Source organism: the organism of the source record quoted next, unplaced genomic scaffold (genome assembly GCF_019419815.1).
Source record: "Pyrus x bretschneideri cultivar Hongxiangsu unplaced genomic scaffold, Pyrus_bretschneideri_v1 Contig3, whole genome shotgun sequence".
In the NCBI taxonomy this organism is placed as follows: Eukaryota; Viridiplantae; Streptophyta; class Magnoliopsida; order Rosales; family Rosaceae; genus Pyrus; species Pyrus x bretschneideri.
In genome coordinates this window covers 9321337-9341334 of record NW_025999612.1, presented here as the reverse complement: position 1 = coordinate 9341334, position 19998 = coordinate 9321337, and the positions used below count along the sequence as shown (strand labels likewise).

Genomic DNA, 19998 nt, shown 5'->3' with positions numbered 1-19998 from the left:
CTCTCATTTTGTTGCAGAGTGAACCCTTAATGTTATTCATAGCAAAAAAATATTCCCTCCGCTGAAGGGATTGCAACTATAGATCCACCAATGCCTTCAGCTTCTCTCTTCCCACTTCCCCCTCTCTGCCTTCGCCTCCCACCCCGACCGTGCCAGCGTCTCATTTGCCCCCTTGCGCCATTTTCACCAGGCTCTATGTGCTCACCAAGTTCTTTTGATAAGCTTTTAGATTTGTGCCGGAAGGAGCTTAGGTCATTGCGGTTTGATCGTCGCCCGCCTCAACTCCAAAATCGGCACCAGAGTAAAAGACAAAAAATTGTTCACCTGAAATCGGCAGCGTGCGTGAGTCGATGGAGTAAAAAAGAAATGAGTCGCATACTCTTAGTATCTCAAATAGATTTTTTTTAAATTACAAAATTAACCCTCTTTAATGGGTAGTTATGAGTTTCGTGGGTTCACCCAAAATCACATGTTAACTAATGGGTTGCTAGTGAATTCGCCCATAATCAACTTATTAAGTGTCCACCCGTTAATTGAAATTTTACGAACAAATTATGTTGTGTTAATGAGTTAGATCCACTAAATAACGGAGGTATAGAATGTCATCGACCCTAAACTAAAAGGGTTGTCACATCATAATCGATATCTTAACTGATTGTAATATAATGAAATTACGGGTGGGAAGAAAATGAGTTAGAATGTGACAAAGCAAGATGAAATTGTCAATTAATAACTTAATCTAAGGGGCAAGCATCTTTTTATCGTTGACAATGTTACAAAAGTATACATGACCTAATCATTTAATTTTAAAGATAATGAAAGCACAACACACTTTAGAAAATGTGGGATTACCAAGATAATGAAAGCATAAAACACTTTTTATGTCATGAATTTAAGCGACAAGGCAAGTTTAATCTACTGTGTCAAAATATTTGCAAGGATTAATATGTAGATTACAGGTAATGTCCAGTCTAAATTTCACTTTGTAAATGTAATCTATATATAAAAAGAAGAGAGTACTCTTTACCGAAAATAAAAGAGTGCTAACAACTTTTTCACTAACTAATTTTGCATTTGACAAGTTGTGAAATTCATGAGATTTGTTACTACTTAATTTGACAAAATAATAATAATAATAAAGAGATTTGTTAACACCGGTAATATTTATTCATATGGTGTGTTTTTTTTTTTAACAAGAAACAATAGATTGATATTTCATTGATCATCCAAACATATTACAAAGGTGTTAATTGGTTACATTGCTTCAGTGATCAAGAAAATGATCTTGAGTGAATTTTCTTAAATAGACAATTATAGTAAACCCCTAACAACTACCACATGGACAAAAACTACAAACGCCACTCATACCAAATTGTCACAAAACAATAGACGTACAAATATGTATAGGTGACTATAATAGGTCATCGAAGAATAACGCGGCCACATAAAATTATTACGTAGGAGCAGAACCACATAAAGTTATCGTTGATAGACAATACCACTTATAGTGTTACAATAACTTAGACAACATAAAATTTAAAGTAAAAATTAAAAGTGTCAACTAATCATGCTTGAACTAGTTTCTTGGCATGTGTGGCTTAATTTAAACCAAGAAACTTAGTCCTATTTCCAAATATTATAACTTCCTATATGCATGCCACCATGTATATTTGTCCTATAATTTGAGCAAGCTGAAGCAAATTTAATTAGTTAGAGGAGAAGCATGTGGAACACGCCAAAGGTGCTAATTAGAATATAATATTGGTGTCAAATCAAAATTTTGGTTATCAATTGGGGACATGAAATTTTAATCAGGGTTATCCCCTTAGCTTTGTGATTGGGACATGGAGGGTGTTTCTTCTCAAGGCACTCTAATTGCAACTTTTGACTTGATTTATAGTGGGGATGGGTTCATGGGTCGTGGGTAGACTCAAGCTAGCGGGTCCAAGGAATCTTAAGCCACTATACATCTCATTAATAGAGAAGGGTGTGTTGAGAGTGAATCTCACATTAAAGAATAAGAGAGACATTGCATATGTTTAGAAGAGATTGGGCTACTTCTTCATAGTGCTAATTCATTTTATGATAGAATTTCAATTTTCTTCATGGTATCAGAGCAAATTGTCCCACGTGTGAAGCCAAACAAACACACATGCTACATGTGACCTAATTTGTGTTGTCCACGTATTAGGCTTGAAAATTCGTCACATGTGAGGAGCATGTTGAGAGTAAATCCTACATCAAGGAAATGAAGGATCATGCATGTGCTTATAAGAGATTAGACTACTTCCTATATTGCTAATTAATTTTATAGTGGAATCTCAACTTTCTTCACGTAAGAAGTAAAAAGAAGTATGTAAATATAAAAAAGATTGAAACTTGAAACACATCACTAACCCCAAATTAAAGTTAACTACATCACAATTATGTGATTAGATATAGTCCACTAAAACAACATGGCACGATGAGAAAGGACCATCATATCTATATAAACTGTATTTTTTTTTTAATTCTCCTGCAATAATCTTAATTGTACATGCATTGAGTGTTAAAACTAGGCAAGTTAGCGATTTTATTTCGCAATGATGGTAATATCATCTTGGAGTTTTTATATATAATTTTATTAAAAATTCAAGTGCTTTATGTATATTTGCTTAACAATGTTTATATTTTCGTAACAATGTTTTATATGCAAAGGAAATGAGAGTCTTTCTCTTTGTGTGAGAGGTTTTTTCAATTTGTGAGTGAGTGCTTCCAATTTCGATAAATCGTCCGGCCGTCGGCCCTAGCAATGCCCATGACCGATGGCAGCCCCTTTCCCTTTTCTTCGTCCTATTTTTCTCCTATGTTGTTCTTTGTTTTCCTGCCCATTTTTCCCTGTTATCCACCCCCTTGTGCCTCTGATTTAACCGGCCTTTGCCCCGAATCGAAAAGTTTCTCTTCCAATATATTTTTTTTCTTTTTCCCGCTATCTTTCCACCTCCATGCAACTACTCAAACCATTTTCTTTCTCTCCGGCTTGGCTTCACCCTTTCTCCGTTCCACTATTGCTTTGATATGCAACCATTTTGTTCCGTCGTGTTTCACAGCATTATCTGAAGATGTGTAGAGCTTCGACTCAAGTGTTCACACCACCAACTTTCATGTTGTTAATGTTCAAAATTTGCAGGTCAAACCTGGACAAATCCAAGTGGATGCTCACATGTTATGGACGAAACAATCAAAGATACTAAGCTCTTGGTGGCTTGGAGTATAAACTGTGAAATACTAGGCTAAACATGAACACAAAGATATATAGTGGTCATCCATAAACGGGGTTACATCCACTTTAGCCAGTCTATATATTTGCTGATATTACATACAAAGTGGCTCAAAACCCTTAGTTAGCATGGTGAAGCCATGGAGCAAATGCCCCTATTTCACCCCAACTTTGCCAACCCCTTCTCTCTTTGCCTCACTCCCTTAAATAGGCAAATAACCACATTTCTAATGTGTGGTCTCTAAGAGAATGTGACGTGGCCTCCTCCTATCCAACCAATAAATATCTTGCCTTGGTTAACGTGCTTTCATTTACTAGTAGTCTAGCTGTAGGGCTTCTTAAGAAGCGATCGTCTGTAGAGTATCCTCCTGGTGGTTACCTAGTGCTTTATGCCTACATGCCAAAAGATGCTCTGGTCCGTTAGTTAATTATTTGGTGATGAAGTGATAATTGCACATTTAGTGTGTAGCCATCTCTAAGTGATGTGAGCCAAGCGACCTGCTCGGGCTCGGTTACCTAATTTTGCTCGACCGAGTATCGCTCCCTTCACCTTTACATCCCGTCACAGACTTTGACATTGACTGGTGGTGATTGTCAAATGTTCAGAGTTGACAGTTGAGTAGGCATGTTCCTTAAGGCTTATGCTATAAAATTGTCAGTCCGCCCACGTGCCCCTGTTGGTCGAAAAGTACTTTTTGTAATCTAGTCGAGCCGAGCTATTAGTGGTCAGTTATTGCGCTTGGCGAGATTCCTTTCTACCCATGTGGGCCTTTAGGGTCTTCCTTCTATCTTTGGGCCTTGGTCTTCTTCTTTCCCTGAGCCTTAGACAAACATTATCTTGAGCCTGTTTTTCATTGGAGTCGAAAAATGATCCTTTATTAACGCATGTGTGTGTTGATCTCGGCATTACTACCTATAGGGGTACTTCCCATTGGCTTTTTTCCCTTTGGTTGGGTTTTATCTCCTGCGATTGCAAGGGGCTGGTTCGTGGTTGGCGGCAAATGCTTCGGCTATGGAAGAAGATCTAGGCATTTAGGGTTTCTTTGTGTGTTTTTCTGTATAGGGCTCTTCTTTTGTCATTGTTGTGGAGGTTCATCTTTTGTTTTGTGTTTTTTTATGTATTTGAGCCTTCGATTGTGTGTGTAACATCCCACATCGCTCAGGGGAGTGATCCTTATATGTATATTCCCATCTCTAACTAGCATGAGGCCTTTTGGGAGCTCACTGGCTTCCAAATCGCCCAGGAGAGTGATCCTTATATGTATATTCTCATCTCTACCTAGCACGAGGCCTTTTGGGAGCTCACTGGCTTCGGGTTCCATGGGAACTCCGAAGTTAAGCGAGTAGCGTGCGAGAGCATTCTCAGGAGGGATGACCCATCGGGAAGTTCTCGTGTGAGTTCCCAAAAATAAAACCGTGAGGGAATGGTAAGCCCAAAGCGGATAATATCGTGCTACGGTGGTGGAGCGGGCCTGGGAAGTGATTCTGCCCCAGGCTGGGATGTGACAATTGGTATCAAAGCCTAACCCTGGCTGCATGTGTGCCGACGAGGACGTCGGGCCCCTAAGGGGGGTAGATTGTAACATCCCACATCGCCCAGGGGAGTGAGCCTTATATGTATATTCTCATCTCTACCTAGCACGAGGCCTTTTGGGAACTCACTGGCTTCGGGTTCCATGGGAACTCCGAAGTTAAGCGAGTAATGCGCGAGAGCATTCCCAGGATGGGTGACCCATCGGGAAGTTCTCGTGTGAGTTCCCAAAAACAAAACTGTGAGGGAATGGTAAGCCCAAATCGGACAATGTCGTGCTACGGTGGTGGAGCGGGCCCGGAAAGTGATTCCGCCCCGGGCCGGGATGTGACAGTGTGTATATGATATGTTGGTAATAAAATTTGTTTTATATGCAAAGGATTGAGCTTTTTTATTATTATTTGGAAACACTTTTTATTTTTGTTATAAATGAGGGTTTTAAACTCTGGATTTCTAACATACTCCTATTTATTACCTTATACTTACCTTCACCATTGACCAACCCTAGTGACTTATTAAGAAGCATTTTTTAAGGTTTGTAGATATATCTTCTATAAAATGTTCCAAAAAATAAGAGGGGCATGAAAGTTTCATGCCTTGATGGAGAAAGTAGCAGCTTTCCTTCACGACAAGAAATATTATCTTTTTGCATATATTTTTATGGAGACAAGAAAAAGTTTGAGACCCATGGGCAAACGACCTAATCATTTGGGGGAAGGATGAAGGGAAAGAAATGGGTTTCCATGGCTTTACTTTCACTATCATTTTGTGATCACCATCTCTTGAAAAGGAAGCTTTCTTGTTGATCGATGGAGACTGTTTGAAAGGGACACTGCGCTAATAGGAAAATACAAGTAGTCTCCATGAAATGCATGCGATATGAGAGTGTGTGTACTATATATAATTTCTATATTATCATAGGAGCTTTAATTATAGAGATAAAAACATAAAATACATTTTATAGAATCCGATTTTAAATTATTTAAGGGAAAGACAAAAACCAAATCTTAACAAATCTTGCCCGAAAACAAGCATCAAAATTTTAAAATTTCTGTTGTGTCCCCAATAGACTTATTACCTAACCAAGCCAAAATTACAAACCAACACCATCTATAAAGACTTCAAACTGACTTTAGATCGGTAGAAATTAATTTATGCACTTCTGTAAGCTCAGCTTCACAATTAATGTACTCCTGCAATATCAGTTTCAAAATTTTCTGCACTGTTATAAGATTAGTTTCAAAATCTCAGCACTTCTTTAAGATAATTTTTCAAAATTCCAGTATTTTTGGAAGATTAGTTTCAAACAATTTAGTACTTTTGCAAGATGAATTTTCAAAATTTCAATATTTTTGCAAAATTACTTTTAAAATTTCAACATTTTTGCAAGATCAATTTCAAAATTCTAGCACTTTTATAAGATTAGTTTTAAAACCTCACCACTTCTGCAATATCAGTTTCAAAATTCCAGCACTTTTTCAAGATCATTTTCAAAATGAGTAAACTGTCGATTTACCCCCTGAACTTTCACCTAGCTTTCGATTTCCCCCCTGAACTTTTCTATTGGAAAATTAAGGACTCAAACTAATTTTTTTAGCCGATCTGCCCCCTATCGTTAGTTTTTCATATATTCCATCCATATTTTTGTTAAGTGAGACCATGTGCACAACATGTGAAGGTAGTTAAGTCATTTCACTCTTAAAAATAAATAAATAACTGAAAATAAATAAAAAAACAAAACTTTCTCCCTATTTTTTCCTGCTAATTCCTATCCTCAATTTTATTTTTTCCTCTCATTCCTATGCATGAGAAATGACATATGGTGTTATTGTGTTCATAAGTAGCTAAGTTAGTCTTTTTCTTGAAGCATGTACAACCATTTTTATTTTCTCTAACAAATTAATAATTTGACAAATGCTCATGGTGTTATTGTCTCCAAAGTAGTGCATTAATATAAGAAAAACATGTTATTATCTTGAGCATTTTTTATGAGTATTATGAACATGTTTCTTATATTAATGCACTGTTTTGGAGACAATAACACCATGAGCATTTGTCAAATTATTAATTTGTTAGAGAAAATAGAAGTGGTAGTACATGCTTCAAGAAAAAGACTAGCGTAGTTACTTACGAAGACAATAACATCATATGTCATTTCTCATGCATAGGAATGAGAAAGAAAAATAAAATTGAGGATAGGAATTAGCAGGAAAAAATAGAGGGAAAGTTTTGTTTTTTTATTTATTTTCAGTTTTTTAATCATTTTTAAGAGTGAAATGACTTAACTACCTTCACATGTTGTACACATGGTCTCACTTAACAGAAATATGGATGGAATATATGAAAAACTAACGGTAGGGGGCAAATCGACTAAAAAAATTAGTTTGAGTCCTTAATTTTCCAATAGAAAAGTTCAGTGGGGAAATCGAAAGCTAGGTGAAAGTTCAGGGGGTAAATCGACAGTTTACTCTTTTCAAAATTCCAACACTTCTGCAAGATCATTTCAAAATTTTCAGCACTTCTGCAATAACAGTTTCAAAATTTCAGCACTTTTGTAATATCAGTTTAAAAATTTTCAGCACTTGTGCAAGATCAAGTTCAAATTCTAGCAGTTCTACAATATCAGTTTTAAATTTTTTAGCACTTTTGCAAGAACAGTTTCAAAATTGCAACATTTTTGCAAGATCAGTTTCAAAATCCTAATCATCAAAACCTCAAATATCAAATACTTCAAAAAAATTCTAAAATAAAAACTAATAATAAAAAATCTTAATTGTTCTCATAAATGTAGGGAACAATACAAAGAAGAAGAATAGGACAGAAAGAAGTATAAATAAGAAGTAGGAGAGAGAGAGAAGGAATAAGAAGAAGAACAAGAAGAAAGAAAGATAGAGAAACCGAAGAAGGAAAGAGGAGAAAGAGAAATAAAAGAAAAGAAAAAGGAGAGTTAAAATAGTAAATGTAATGACAATTAAAAAAAAATTATGATATCATCTGTCACATAGATAAATTTTGTCCTTTTATAAAATAAATAAAAAGCTCTCTCTCCAAGTCTCATAATTTTGCTTTATGTGTAATTTCTACTAGTTCTCTGTAATTAAGTATTGTAATTAAGATTGTCTCTTGGTGCAAAAACAAATCTAGGATGATAATTTTGACAATGGAAACATCATTTACAATGAAATATAATGTGAAGGCTCAGATTAGGTGTTGAAAAAACTTCTATAGCTAGGGACACATCTTAATCATATCAATTGTAATTAGTCGTCTTAGCAAATTAATTAGATTGTTAATTATTGTTAATACTGTCATCATTAAGTTGATTAATGTTCATGTCAATATTGTTGACGACGTATCAATAGAATATGTTGTCAATTGAACGAGCTATAATTATCTAGATTTTCATTCTTTTCTATATTGAAGCTCAAGGATGCACTTATTTGCACCTCGATCATTTTCTGTCGGGCCAAAATTTCACCTGGATATATCATGTTTAACATGCTCTTACTTTGCAGATGTCACCTTATCGTTGTGGGGAAAAACAATCATGTCCGATTTCCACCGATCACCCTCCTATCTAATAACTAACAATTTAACCACTAACCATATCATTTGCCAAAAAAAAAAAAAAAACATACTCATACTTTTATAGACGAAAGCATATTCAACTACTATACTCATTGTATGTACCATAGACAATTTTCTTTTCCATGGTATTATCCTATGATTGCAGGACGACATATGAAAATTATCAATTTTGTCATAAGTTGGAAACATCTTTTGCACACATATAAAAATAGCATTCTCACTTAACTAGCTTCAGCGGTACGGTATTACAAGTGTTTTAGCCGTTAGATTTAATTTTTATAATTTTTAGATCTTCTATTTTCATTATAACCAGTCCTTTTTTTTTCATACTATTCAGCGCTATATACCATTGACGATAAAATGTGCACTGTTACCATGTTCTCCATATATTACTGCATTTGTCAACTGCAATATATATTGGAGGAAGAGAGAGGGTGTAACTTGCCTATCCATAGGTATAAATGTCATTTCATTATATTTGTCATTACTTGCATATCTCGATTATATTATCTCACTATCTCTATCTTTCTCTTTACGTAAGACTCTTACGGTAAAAGAGTTATTTTCTGTATCTTTCTCTTCATGTAAAAATAAAAAATAAAAATAAAAACAAAAGAAAGAAAAGAAAATTGAATAGAAAAGATAATAGTAAACCTGGACCAGTGACATGAAATTTCTATCCTGGTGAGAGAGGGAAACAGGACGTTGAAATGGACTGGGAATATAAGGTAGATGATGTTGGGGACAATCATCCTGACGTAGCCACACGAGGACGAAGACTTACCGACTTTTTATAAGTAAGGTCGAGGTGGCACAATTAGCAACAGTATATATTCCAGCCAGCCGCCAAGAGAAAGAGAGATATATATATCATGTCGGAAGTATATCAACTTTGACGTTCTATACATGCCCTCATCCTCATGATACACAGAAGATCGATGGTTGATGACCATTTACACGCTTGCATTTGCATATATAAGTATATTTAATCTAACGAGTTTTAACAAAAAGTTCACAGTATTATTTACTTTAACGAAAAATTATACTTTTACACTAAAAAGTCAATTATGGTACTATTCAATTTACCCTTTATTTTGTCCTTATCATTAAAACTCAAAATTTTCAAGCTATTTTCATTAGTTTTCTTTTAATATATGGAGTCCACCTGTCCTTGTTCCTTGAACAAACTGTAATCTCTTGGTACGCGGTAGGAGAAATCGTTACATACTAACGCTCCGCAAGCGTCGCCTCTTACTCGAAAAATGCATAAATCCTCTACATGTTACATGCGAGTTTCACTCATGTTTATCTTAGGTATGAGGTTGCAACGGATTATAATTCTCTTCCTTCCTCCTTTCATTATCTTATTTTTCCTCTTTTTATATTTTCTATTTTGTCTTTTTCTTGTAAAATATTGATGTAGTTTAACCGTGACCGTTCAAATAGGAAGAGAGGGAAATGGAGAGAAAAAAAGAGAAGAGAGAATCATATTTTGATTGTTACACATACAGACATCCGTATCTAAGAATTTTTTTAAAGGAACTTTAACGAAAAGCTTATGGTATTATTCACTTTATCGAAAAATTATATTTTAACATTAAAAAGTCAATCATAGTATTATTCACTTTATCTTTTATTTTATCTTTATCTTTAAAATTCAAATTTTTCAAATTTTTTTATTAGTTTTTCTTTTTTTTATCGTACAATTGCTGTGCACATATACCCCACTCGAAATAGACACCACACTACACTGTACGGGTTCAATTCACACATCACTTGCGTACATTCACAAGTCTTTTTCTTTCTGCCCAATCAATAATTTTAAAGTCATGTTATTATACGCCACATACCAAAAAATGGTGTCTTGTCATACATGCAGATGATTCTACAATCTATTAATTATTGTCGTTGCTCACAATTTTTTTTTCAGACTTTTTTGACGGTGATTGTTTCTCTCTTAGCCTGTCATGTATGATTTATTTGCCATTATGGCCTTGGCTTTTTATTTGAAATAGTCCATAAGATTGGCATAACTCCTCAATGTATGTTCATAAAATTTAAAATCGATAGAAGTGGCCTTTGAGCTTGTCCACTGTCAAGCATTTTGGTCATTCTGTGAGAAATTTACTGTGAACAATCTTATGGACCACTTCTATCAATTTTAAATCTCATGGATCAAGCTGATGAGTTATGACAATTTTAACTAAAAGCCGTTTTTCTTTACTATATTTATACATGCTTGAGATTTCGAGTATTGAACATCTAAGTTTAGAACTCGGCTTATTACATGTATATTACTTCTAGGTTGCGCCCTCTCAAAATATATAAATTTGACCGATTTTGGCAAATTGATTATTTAGATTGTTCTTTGTTGAAGATGATTACCACCAAAACCATAAATCTTATTAATGTTGATTTATTAGTTTGATGGATGAGCATTAGCTCCACCATATGACTTGAATCACTAGGTAATAACTTTTGTTTCCAAATGGGACTTGATGGACCAGATGATTTAACTTGGGTCATAATTGGAACAATATCAAAATAGTTAAGTCACCACTTAAATTCTCAATTGGGCACAAACCATGTATAAGAAGAGCTAAGCTAGATACTTAATCAACTGAAACGGGAGAAGGAAGGAATCTAGAAAACTTGGAAATATAAGACGTAAGAAAATAAATTTGGATCAACTAGCCTTATAATTCATTTGATTTTTGATAGGTATTTGATTACGAATTTAAAGTAGAAACTGACACTTTTCTATTTTTATATAAACACATGGAAAATTAAGAGGTGAAATGATTTTCCATACTTTAGTAAAAACGGAAAACTCAAAAATCAAAGTGCTTCTAATTCTTATTTCCATCAAGTAAACATGTTAGTAAAAATGGAAAACTTAAAAATTAAAATGCTTCTAATTCTTATTCCCGGCAAGTAAACGTGTTCTAAGTTTGTAGCTAATTAGTAATAACATGATTATATGGAAATGGGATTAGCCAAGCTTAATGACTAATATAATTGCCTCTGGTCAATTTAAAAAAAAGAAATGTATAAAAGAAAGGAATCTCTCAATAATGTGACGGTCCTATGTCAAGAGTTTTTTCGAAACAAGTTATCTATCATTGTCCTTTTCAAAAATCTTTGGGGACCCAAATGCTGAAATGCATGAAGTGAGAAATTTCTTGTGGTACGGTTTATTATAAAATCGATTTTAAAAGACTGGCCTAATAAAATAAATTGAAGTACAGTCCAATTAAGGTTTATGTTAGTTTAATTTCTTCTTTTTGACTCTTTCGTCGGACTCAAGTGTTCCTTAGTGTGATGAAAATATAGTTTGGTATTTTAAATATTATTACAAGTAGTTGAATTGTTTTTTTCAAGTATCAAATCGTTTGTATTATGATATTTGATGTATCAAACTGTGTTCCTAGCATACTAAGAAATCTCTGTAATAATTAGGTAACCGCTAAAGTAAGATGCTCAATTTTGAATCTTCCTTCTTTATAAAAACTAAAATATAAAATATCGTACTAAAAAATAACAAGTATATATAAGATAACAAGTAAATTATTGTTATTTGAAAAATGAGTAAATGTATAACATATATCATACAACCTCATCTTTGTTTATAATTAGGTCCACAATTCTTATATAGCAAATTTCATGCCATGCAAGTTCAAATTTACAGTAAGTTTAGCAGGAAATTGATTTATGAGCTAATATGAGAACGAGAAGCAATTGTGTGGTACTAAAATATTGTGTTTTTGTATAACTAACTTCTTATATTATAGAACGTTAATTAATAATCAATATTATATGTTGTAACGTATAAATTCTATCATTCAATTACATTATTAAATTTTCATGTTAGCCATGTTGAGATAAAGTAAAGAGAGATTATATTCACACACTTCAAATTATTTCTTTCATATTTTTTTAATTTTTTAATATTTTTCTATTAAGTGTTAGTGGTGTGTAGAAAATATTTAAAAATTAAAAAAAATGTGGAAGAAGTAATTTAGAATGTGTGAATATAATCTCTTAAAGTAAAATAAAATTCTTCACCTTGCAGTCTGTGCACAGACGATATGATTGACATTGTCACAAACGTTTTCACCATGGATTTTGAGATTTAGGTCTTTCAATTGAACAGGGTTGAAAATATACTTTAAAAACTTTGTAAAAATAAATTAAGGAGAAGTCAATGCTCAAAAGTTATATTCACATCATGGGTGTCGCAAAAGGTATTGCCCACGCAGGCAGTGTGTACTAATTAAATCGAACCAATTCCCTAGTCCTGTGTTTGTTTTCCAAGTTTTTAAATATTTATGATCGTTTGAAAGTTTTTTTTAAATGATTAAATGTGTTTTTAGTAGAATTGTTTGTGAAATTAATTTTTAGTTAAAATACAAATAAATTCTGAAAAAACACTTAAATATTTTCTGCAATAAGAACATAATTGATACTTTTTGTATAAAACACTTCAAATGCTTTAGGGATAATTTTTTTTTAAAATGGTTTCAATCATTTTAAAAGTAATTTTAAAGGAGCTCTTAGATTCAAATCAATAATTAAGCATTTCCTTTACTTCTAAACAGCCTGTGTCAATTAGTGATTTAACAACATGAATTATAAGTCATGTCATTAAAACTAATCTATTAAGCGATGACATCAAGTCTGCTTTCAAATTCCAAGAAGTTATTTTTTCACGTGTAATACAAGATCTTTATGGCCCAAAAAATATCATTTCCCACACTTAATTATTATTACTTAAACCTCATCTCAAATGCATAATTTTCAAGTAATCTAAAACAAAGCAATTTGCTATATTCAATCCAATAGGCAATTATGCTCTTTTAATAAGCTTTTCTTCTTGTTTTCATTTTTTCAGGAACCAGCGTGCTCTTAATCTTGATTGGCCTACCTACTCATGCTCGTAGCCCGATCGGAAGTCGAGCGGGAGGTCGGTGGAAAAATATATACAAGCAATAAAATTTATAACATGTTATACTAAGGTCAATGTTATGTTTATTCACGACACAATAAATTGAAGAAGAAAGTCACATCCGCCGAGATGTATGGAAAGATTTGTATACAAATTAACAGTAAACATCCGGATTGGAGGCATGGGACTGGGAGTAGGATTTTCTCCCTTTTTAATCTCTCTTATCTTTCCTCTCCTTCTACTTGAATGGTTATGGTTAAATTACGTCAACATCTTATATTGATTTTTTTATAAAAACAATAAGACAAAAAATAAAATATGAAAGAAATGGAGGAAAATGAATGAGAATAGAAAATGAGAGAATCATACTCCATGGTCCATAGGACTGTAGCATGATCACTGACCGACAAAACGACGATAGATGGTAGGGCAGTGTACAAATCGGCCGTATTTGTGTGTGTCGAGCTGGCTGTGTATTTTCCAAGATTATATGGCATTTTATATCCTCATACGTGTAAGTGTCGGTCATGGAAACGTCTATCAGAGCCTCCAATCATTGAGATTTCATTCAAGATGAAGTTTAAATACAATTTGTGCCACTCAGACGGTAATTGATTATATGTGGACACGTGGCTGCCATCTGGTGGATCAGTTCCCTCTATTAGTTGATCAAAAGCTTTCATTCTGTTAATCCATGATGGAGATCTTTGATTGTTCATCCTTTTTAAGCTAAGGGTAGTAGGGTTAGGGCAAATTTTCTTCTTTTCAGTTCATGAAAACTAATGGCAAGGGGGAGTACTTGTTGTGGCTTTCCCTTATTTTGTTTGATCTTATTTATGAAACATTGATTAAGCAAGTTCATTAATCTTCTTTAAGTCTAACCCCCACAAAAGCCCATATTTATTTCTCAATTTATATATGCTTGGGACCAAGGAGAGAACTTATCTGTCAATTAATAAGAAACTAGGAGAAAAAAAAAATCAATTTTTTGTCACTGTAATTTTTTGAGAAAAAAGAGGGCAGCCATCATTTCAGGAATTGAGAAGACTCAAAGAGGCATATCAACTTCCCCTGGTCATTCAGTAGAATGAATTTAACTTATAAGCATTTGCAGCCTTGTCAAAACGAGTATTTTTAAACAAGGAATTGTGTGATCCCTACCAAAACATAATTAGCCAAAATAAATAGATAACTATTTGAACCATATATGTATCATATTGTGTAGCACATTATGCGAGGGGCAAGAGTGATGGGAGTAATAGCTAGGGTTTAAAATTTAAGAGCTTGTAGTTTAACTAGTAAGGGTGTAATGTTAAAGTTCAGTTGAATAGGAGCATTCACATCATGCATCGAGTCTTCTAAAGTCTTGAGATCGATTATCATTTTTCTCAATATTGTTTGTATCAATAAAGAGAGTGATAAAAGTAATACCAACTTATATAGTTGAATTCATCTTTATTGATTACTGCTCGAGTCACAATATGAGGTAAGTAAAAACGTCACCTATGCATCATTAGTCAAAAGTAAAAGAAAAAAAATTTACTCTTAAACAATAAAGAACTATACAGGCAAATTGATCTGATTTCAACTATTTTAGGTAGATTCGTACACTAATTAAGTTAGACCAAAAGAAACTTGCTACTGGCGGCAGGTCCAAAAGGGAGGAGAAAAATATGAATGAAAAGAAGAAAAAAAAAAGGGAAAGGGAAGTTGTCTGTTCTTTCGTTTTTTTTCTTTGTGGAATCTTTGGTTTTTTTCTTTCGTGTTGTTATGAAAAATACATAGCTACCGCCAAGATTTTTCTAGTCCGACTTAAGTAATAATTTATCTTTTATATAGTCAAATATATACACAAATGGAACCCACAGTTGATGCTCTGGTATACTGTCGGCGAACTTTATATTTTTTCCTGTAAATATTTATACAAAAACCTGAGTCATATTATATAATTTTCGAGTAATACTGCTTGGTGGTGGTTCGATAAGATTAATTATTATTTATAATTTCGATTTTGTCTTCCAATGCAGTATACTGTGTACAGTAGCTGGCAGTCATGGCTTAAATACTATTTATATGCAAATTGATCAAATATGAATATGAATATGTTCCCACTTCAGCAACAAATGGGAGAAGAAAGTATATTTGATTTCCCTTCTGAAGAAATTAATCGAACCGTAATCCTTGTATTTCTATATAAAACTATTGATTCTTTTGGTTCAAATGGGTATATAATATCATATACCCCAAAAAAAAATGTTGGTGTAGGGTTTAAAGAAAGTTGAAGTTTCATCATAAAACCAATTGACAATATAAATAATAGTTCAGCTATTTCTTTTTCCCGATGTGGGATTGATGCCCTCAACACATCGCTTCACGTGTGATGAATTTTCAAGCTTAGCAAGTGGACAACACAAATTGGGTGACTTTTTGGAGCACGTGTGGCCGTTGGGTATCACACGCCAGACAACATGCTTTGATACCATGAAGAAATTTGAGGTTCCACCATAAAATCACTTAGTAATATGGGGAGTAGCCCAACTACTTATAAGCATATGCAAGGTCTCATTTTCTTGATTTGAAATTAATGTTCTCAACAGTGTTAGACCAACTGGTAAGTGCAGTATGTCTATCTCCTTTCACTAAAATTCCAATCTCTTCTCGTAACTAAAATAATTTAGAATACCGCTTTATTAAAAAAGAAACTAAGGGGTTAAAAACTTAAAACTACTCATATACATACATAGTAGGTGAGACTAATTAAGTGCAAAATTATGGATTGTTACAATAAACATACATATATACATATGTACTAAACATACATACATAGTAGGTGAGACTAATTAAGTGCAAAATTATGGATTGTTACACTAAACATACATATATACATATATACATATATATGTATATATATACATATATATGCTCATGCTCAATTAAGTCAAGGTCCAAAAGGTCTCCTATTTGTGTAAGCAACACAAAATTAAAGGACAACTCCTTTTGAGTTTATGAGGTTTTAAACCTAAACAACTTTTTCTTTCATATATTTTTATGAGTCCTATACATATAACTGTATTTTTCACTCAGTTATATCACTTTTTTCTGGCAACTTGTAGAGATAGAGATATCTTAAAAACCAATCCAGTCCATTGTAAAAGCAGCAGCACCAGATTTGCGTAAAACCCACTTGATTGCTTCAACTCTCTCTCTCTCCCTCTCTCTCTCTCTCTCTCTCTCTCTCTCTAACTTGAATTCTAAGTATGATTTATCCCACTTTTCTTTAAATCATAAGAAATTAATCTTAAATTTCCTCGCTCTTACAACACAGACATATATTCTCAAACCCCATGTCTGGATTGTTGCTGTGATCAGTAGCTAACCTGCTAGCGGCTTACTATTTTCCGGACTTTCATCAGCACACAGGAAAAATGGGACGCCATTCGTGTTGTTTGAAGCAGAAGTTAAGGAAAGGCCTCTGGTCACCGGAAGAAGATGAGAAGCTCTTCAACTACATCACTCGATTTGGTGTTGGCTGCTGGAGCTCAGTCCCAAAGCATGCTGGTAATTCCCCAACTCACTTCAACTTTGCATTACGAAGTTCAGGTAATCGAACACTTCATCAAACGTTTGATGTATGTATTTGTTTCCTTTTGTTCTTTTTTGGGTTTTTCATCAGGTTTGCAGAGGTGTGGAAAGAGTTGCAGATTGAGATGGATAAATTATTTGAGGCCTGATTTGAAGAGAGGAATGTTCTCACAACAGGAAGAGGATCTCATTCTTAGTCTTCACGAAGTTCTAGGCAACCGGTAACACTTTTGGCCACCTCATTCTGTGCCACGGATATCCGTGTTTATTGTCAATTTTTCTTGTCGCTTCGACATGGAGCAATACTATAATCAACATTTTAAAACCCTAATGATGTAAATACTTGTTTATGCGACTGAATTGTGAATTTCATCAGGTGGGCTCAAATTGCAGCACAATTGCCAGGAAGAACCGACAATGAGATAAAGAACTTTTGGAATTCATGTTTGAAGAAGAAGCTAATGAAGCAAGGAATTGACCCAACTACCCACAAGCCACTAACTGAAGAAGAACTGAAAGAAAGGAAGAACATTGATTGTTCAGACCTAAAAGAGTCTTTGCCAATGCCAGAGCTTCCAGCTATGCCAATAACCATGGCTTCCCAAGGCCCAACATTTCTTCTCAATGATTCAAATTACTATGATGGAAATGGAGGAGTCCTCAACAATCCACAAGCCTCAAGAGCCTTTGATTCTCTATCTTATTTCGAGTACCAACCCGGTTTCGAGTCCCAATCCGGTTTCGAGTCATCATCAGCCTATAATTCAGATCTTGTTGCCACTCAATACCACCATACCAACATTAGACCTTATGAGTCAAGCTCAAATTTTGGGTTTACTTCAATGCCAAGTTTGGCAAATTCGGACCACGGAAGCATGTCCGGCACAGATTTTTCGGACAATTCAGCTTCGAGACTCAGCTCATTTTTCATGAATGAGGTTAAGGAAAGCTCGAGCAATAGCTCGAACGTCAGCAGCTATGCAGCAGGGTATCATATGACCAGCAACAACGGCAACAACACAATCGAAAATGCGGCTTTTTCATGGGAAACAGATAACAAACTAGACTCTTTGTTTCAGTTTCATGTCAATGGGATAAAGTCTGAGGAAATGATCAAACCCACTAGTTCCTGGCAACAACAAGGGCAGCTTGTTCATCACCATGCTCAAAATTCAGTAGATTTCAGTAGCTATCCATTAACGTCGTTGTCAGAAGATCTAACAGGTGAAAATTTTGATGTTTTCCAGAATATTTGAAAATTGTAAATTCATTTTTAATTCTTTGGGTTTTTCATGGGTTTTTAAACAAATACACATCGATGTTGATAGTAACAGGGGAATTCATACTGGTGAAAAAAAAGGGTTTGAGATATTTGAGGATATTTTTTTTTTCCACTTTTTATTGACAAGGTTGTTAAATTGTAATTTGCAGAACATTCTGTAATCTGTATTTTTATGTTTTCTTTTTTCAGAAAAAAAAAAGTTGAAATAAGATGATCATGAGTGTAATTAGTTCTTTTTGTGGTCCTAATCTTTCCTTGTTGGTTAACTAATTATCATTAGAACCTTGCTGTTTTCATGTCTCTGTTTTTTCTGCTTACCACAAAAGTGCTTTTCGAGCGGCCAAAACATCGCTATGCACCAAACAGCTGCAAACTAATCTGATTTTTTATTATTGACCCCATGACCAAACGATAGCTCATTATTGATGCTAACCCGTATGAACTGAACGTGCATGTATAATACACATATACAAATATGTCTGTCTATATATATATGTATACATATTTATATAATGAGTGTAGGAAATTAATTCAGTGTAGGTGTGTGTGTGGGGTTGGATTGAGATTGTGATATATTTCTTGAAACGCTGGCAGAGTTTTAAGAGGATTAGGCTGGGGCTTATATATACACACACAATATGTCAGGGATGCTGATTTTCTTGCCTTCAATCGCATCACTCCAAAAGGTTTAAATTGGCTGGCCTCTCTTACATTATTGGAGAGACATCTAGAATGAGAGTACACACGTATAAACTGTCACATAATGTGTTATCAATATATTATGTTATGAATATGTTTTAATTATGCTTTTAAGAAATCTGTCGTCACTTATATTATAACACATACAAGTTACTAACGGTGTGACAGTCATTGCAAAAATCATTTTGCATTTAGAGTCTCTCGGTTGAAAAAAAAAGTCTAAATTGTTTAAAGAACGAAAACGATGATAGACAGTGGGAAGCTTTCACAATGGGCACCATATAACTTTAGGAAGATGCCAGTCAGCGCCGGCCATGACTTCCAAACTCTTGCATACACATGGAGCCCATGCATATATATAAGGGCTAATTTTGACTTTCAAAATCTGAGGGGCAAGACACATATGCCTGGTCAAAAATAATATGTAGAATGAATAATCCCTTCTCAAATAATTCTCTATGGTCTTCCCTATTTTTGTAGGTACACAAGATACCTTAACCCTAAACACCTTATCCGTAGGCCATACCATTACAAGTACGTACTCAATCATATAGCCAATAGTGGGTCACGAAAAATGATCATAGAAAGCTATCAATCTGCTCTATATGAAGTAGAGTTAGTGTTTGGTGTTTCTCTTTTGGTTACATGGGAGGGCTTCGAATTTTGAACCGTGAACTTAGCCTGTTCTTACCAATCATTTTATATTCGTTCTCATCACTAGAATCAAATTGGGGAGTTTGTGTTTGTCTTATTTTGTGTTTGGTGTTTCTCTTCTGATAGCGTGTTTACGAACCCATAACCAAAATCAAAACGGGGATTTGAATTCCGATTACGGGGTATGCCTTCGCTTGCTGAATTTGGCGAATAAATAGAAAGGTGGGACCCACACAAAATAAGGAACTCAATTCCTCATTTTAGGAGGTGGTATTTCAATTCCGAGTGTATGGAGGAATTCAAAATCCATTTTTCTTACTTTTTATGCCCTTAAATATTTACTATAATTCCAGTTTTGCTAGCCATCACTATCCACTACCTAGCAAACGACCTCTTTTGCTGGATTATTTTTCAAGAGGAATTCGATTCTGACTACTCCTCATTTCAACTCCTCCTTA

At 34.2% G+C, this 19998-nt stretch overlaps 1 protein-coding gene across 1 annotated transcript; it reads left to right on the top strand.

Annotated features, from left to right (window-relative positions):
- Window positions 1-16324: 16324 nt before the first annotated feature.
- Window positions 16325-18420, top strand: LOC103937552 (transcription factor MYB86-like). Its single transcript, XM_009347501.3, has 3 exons — window positions 16325-16881; window positions 16997-17126; window positions 17282-18420. The coding sequence occupies exons 1-3, from the start codon at window positions 16749-16751 to the stop codon at window positions 18159-18161; spliced, it is 1143 nt and encodes a 380-aa protein (XP_009345776.2). The 5' UTR covers window positions 16325-16748; the 3' UTR covers window positions 18162-18420.
- The last annotated feature ends 1578 nt before the right edge of the window (window positions 18421-19998 follow it).

Excerpts from the sequence above, each read along its gene's own strand:
- LOC103937552 (XM_009347501.3), top strand. The coding sequence starts at position 16,749 with ATGGGACGCCATTCGTGTTGTTTGAAGCAGAAGTTAAGGAAAGGCCTC. Across the intron at positions 16,882-16,996 it reads CTCAGTCCCAAAGCATGCTG|GTTTGCAGAGGTGTGGAAAG; the intron begins GTAATTCCCCAA and ends GTTTTTCATCAG. Across the intron at positions 17,127-17,281 it reads CACGAAGTTCTAGGCAACCG|GTGGGCTCAAATTGCAGCAC; the intron begins GTAACACTTTTG and ends GAATTTCATCAG.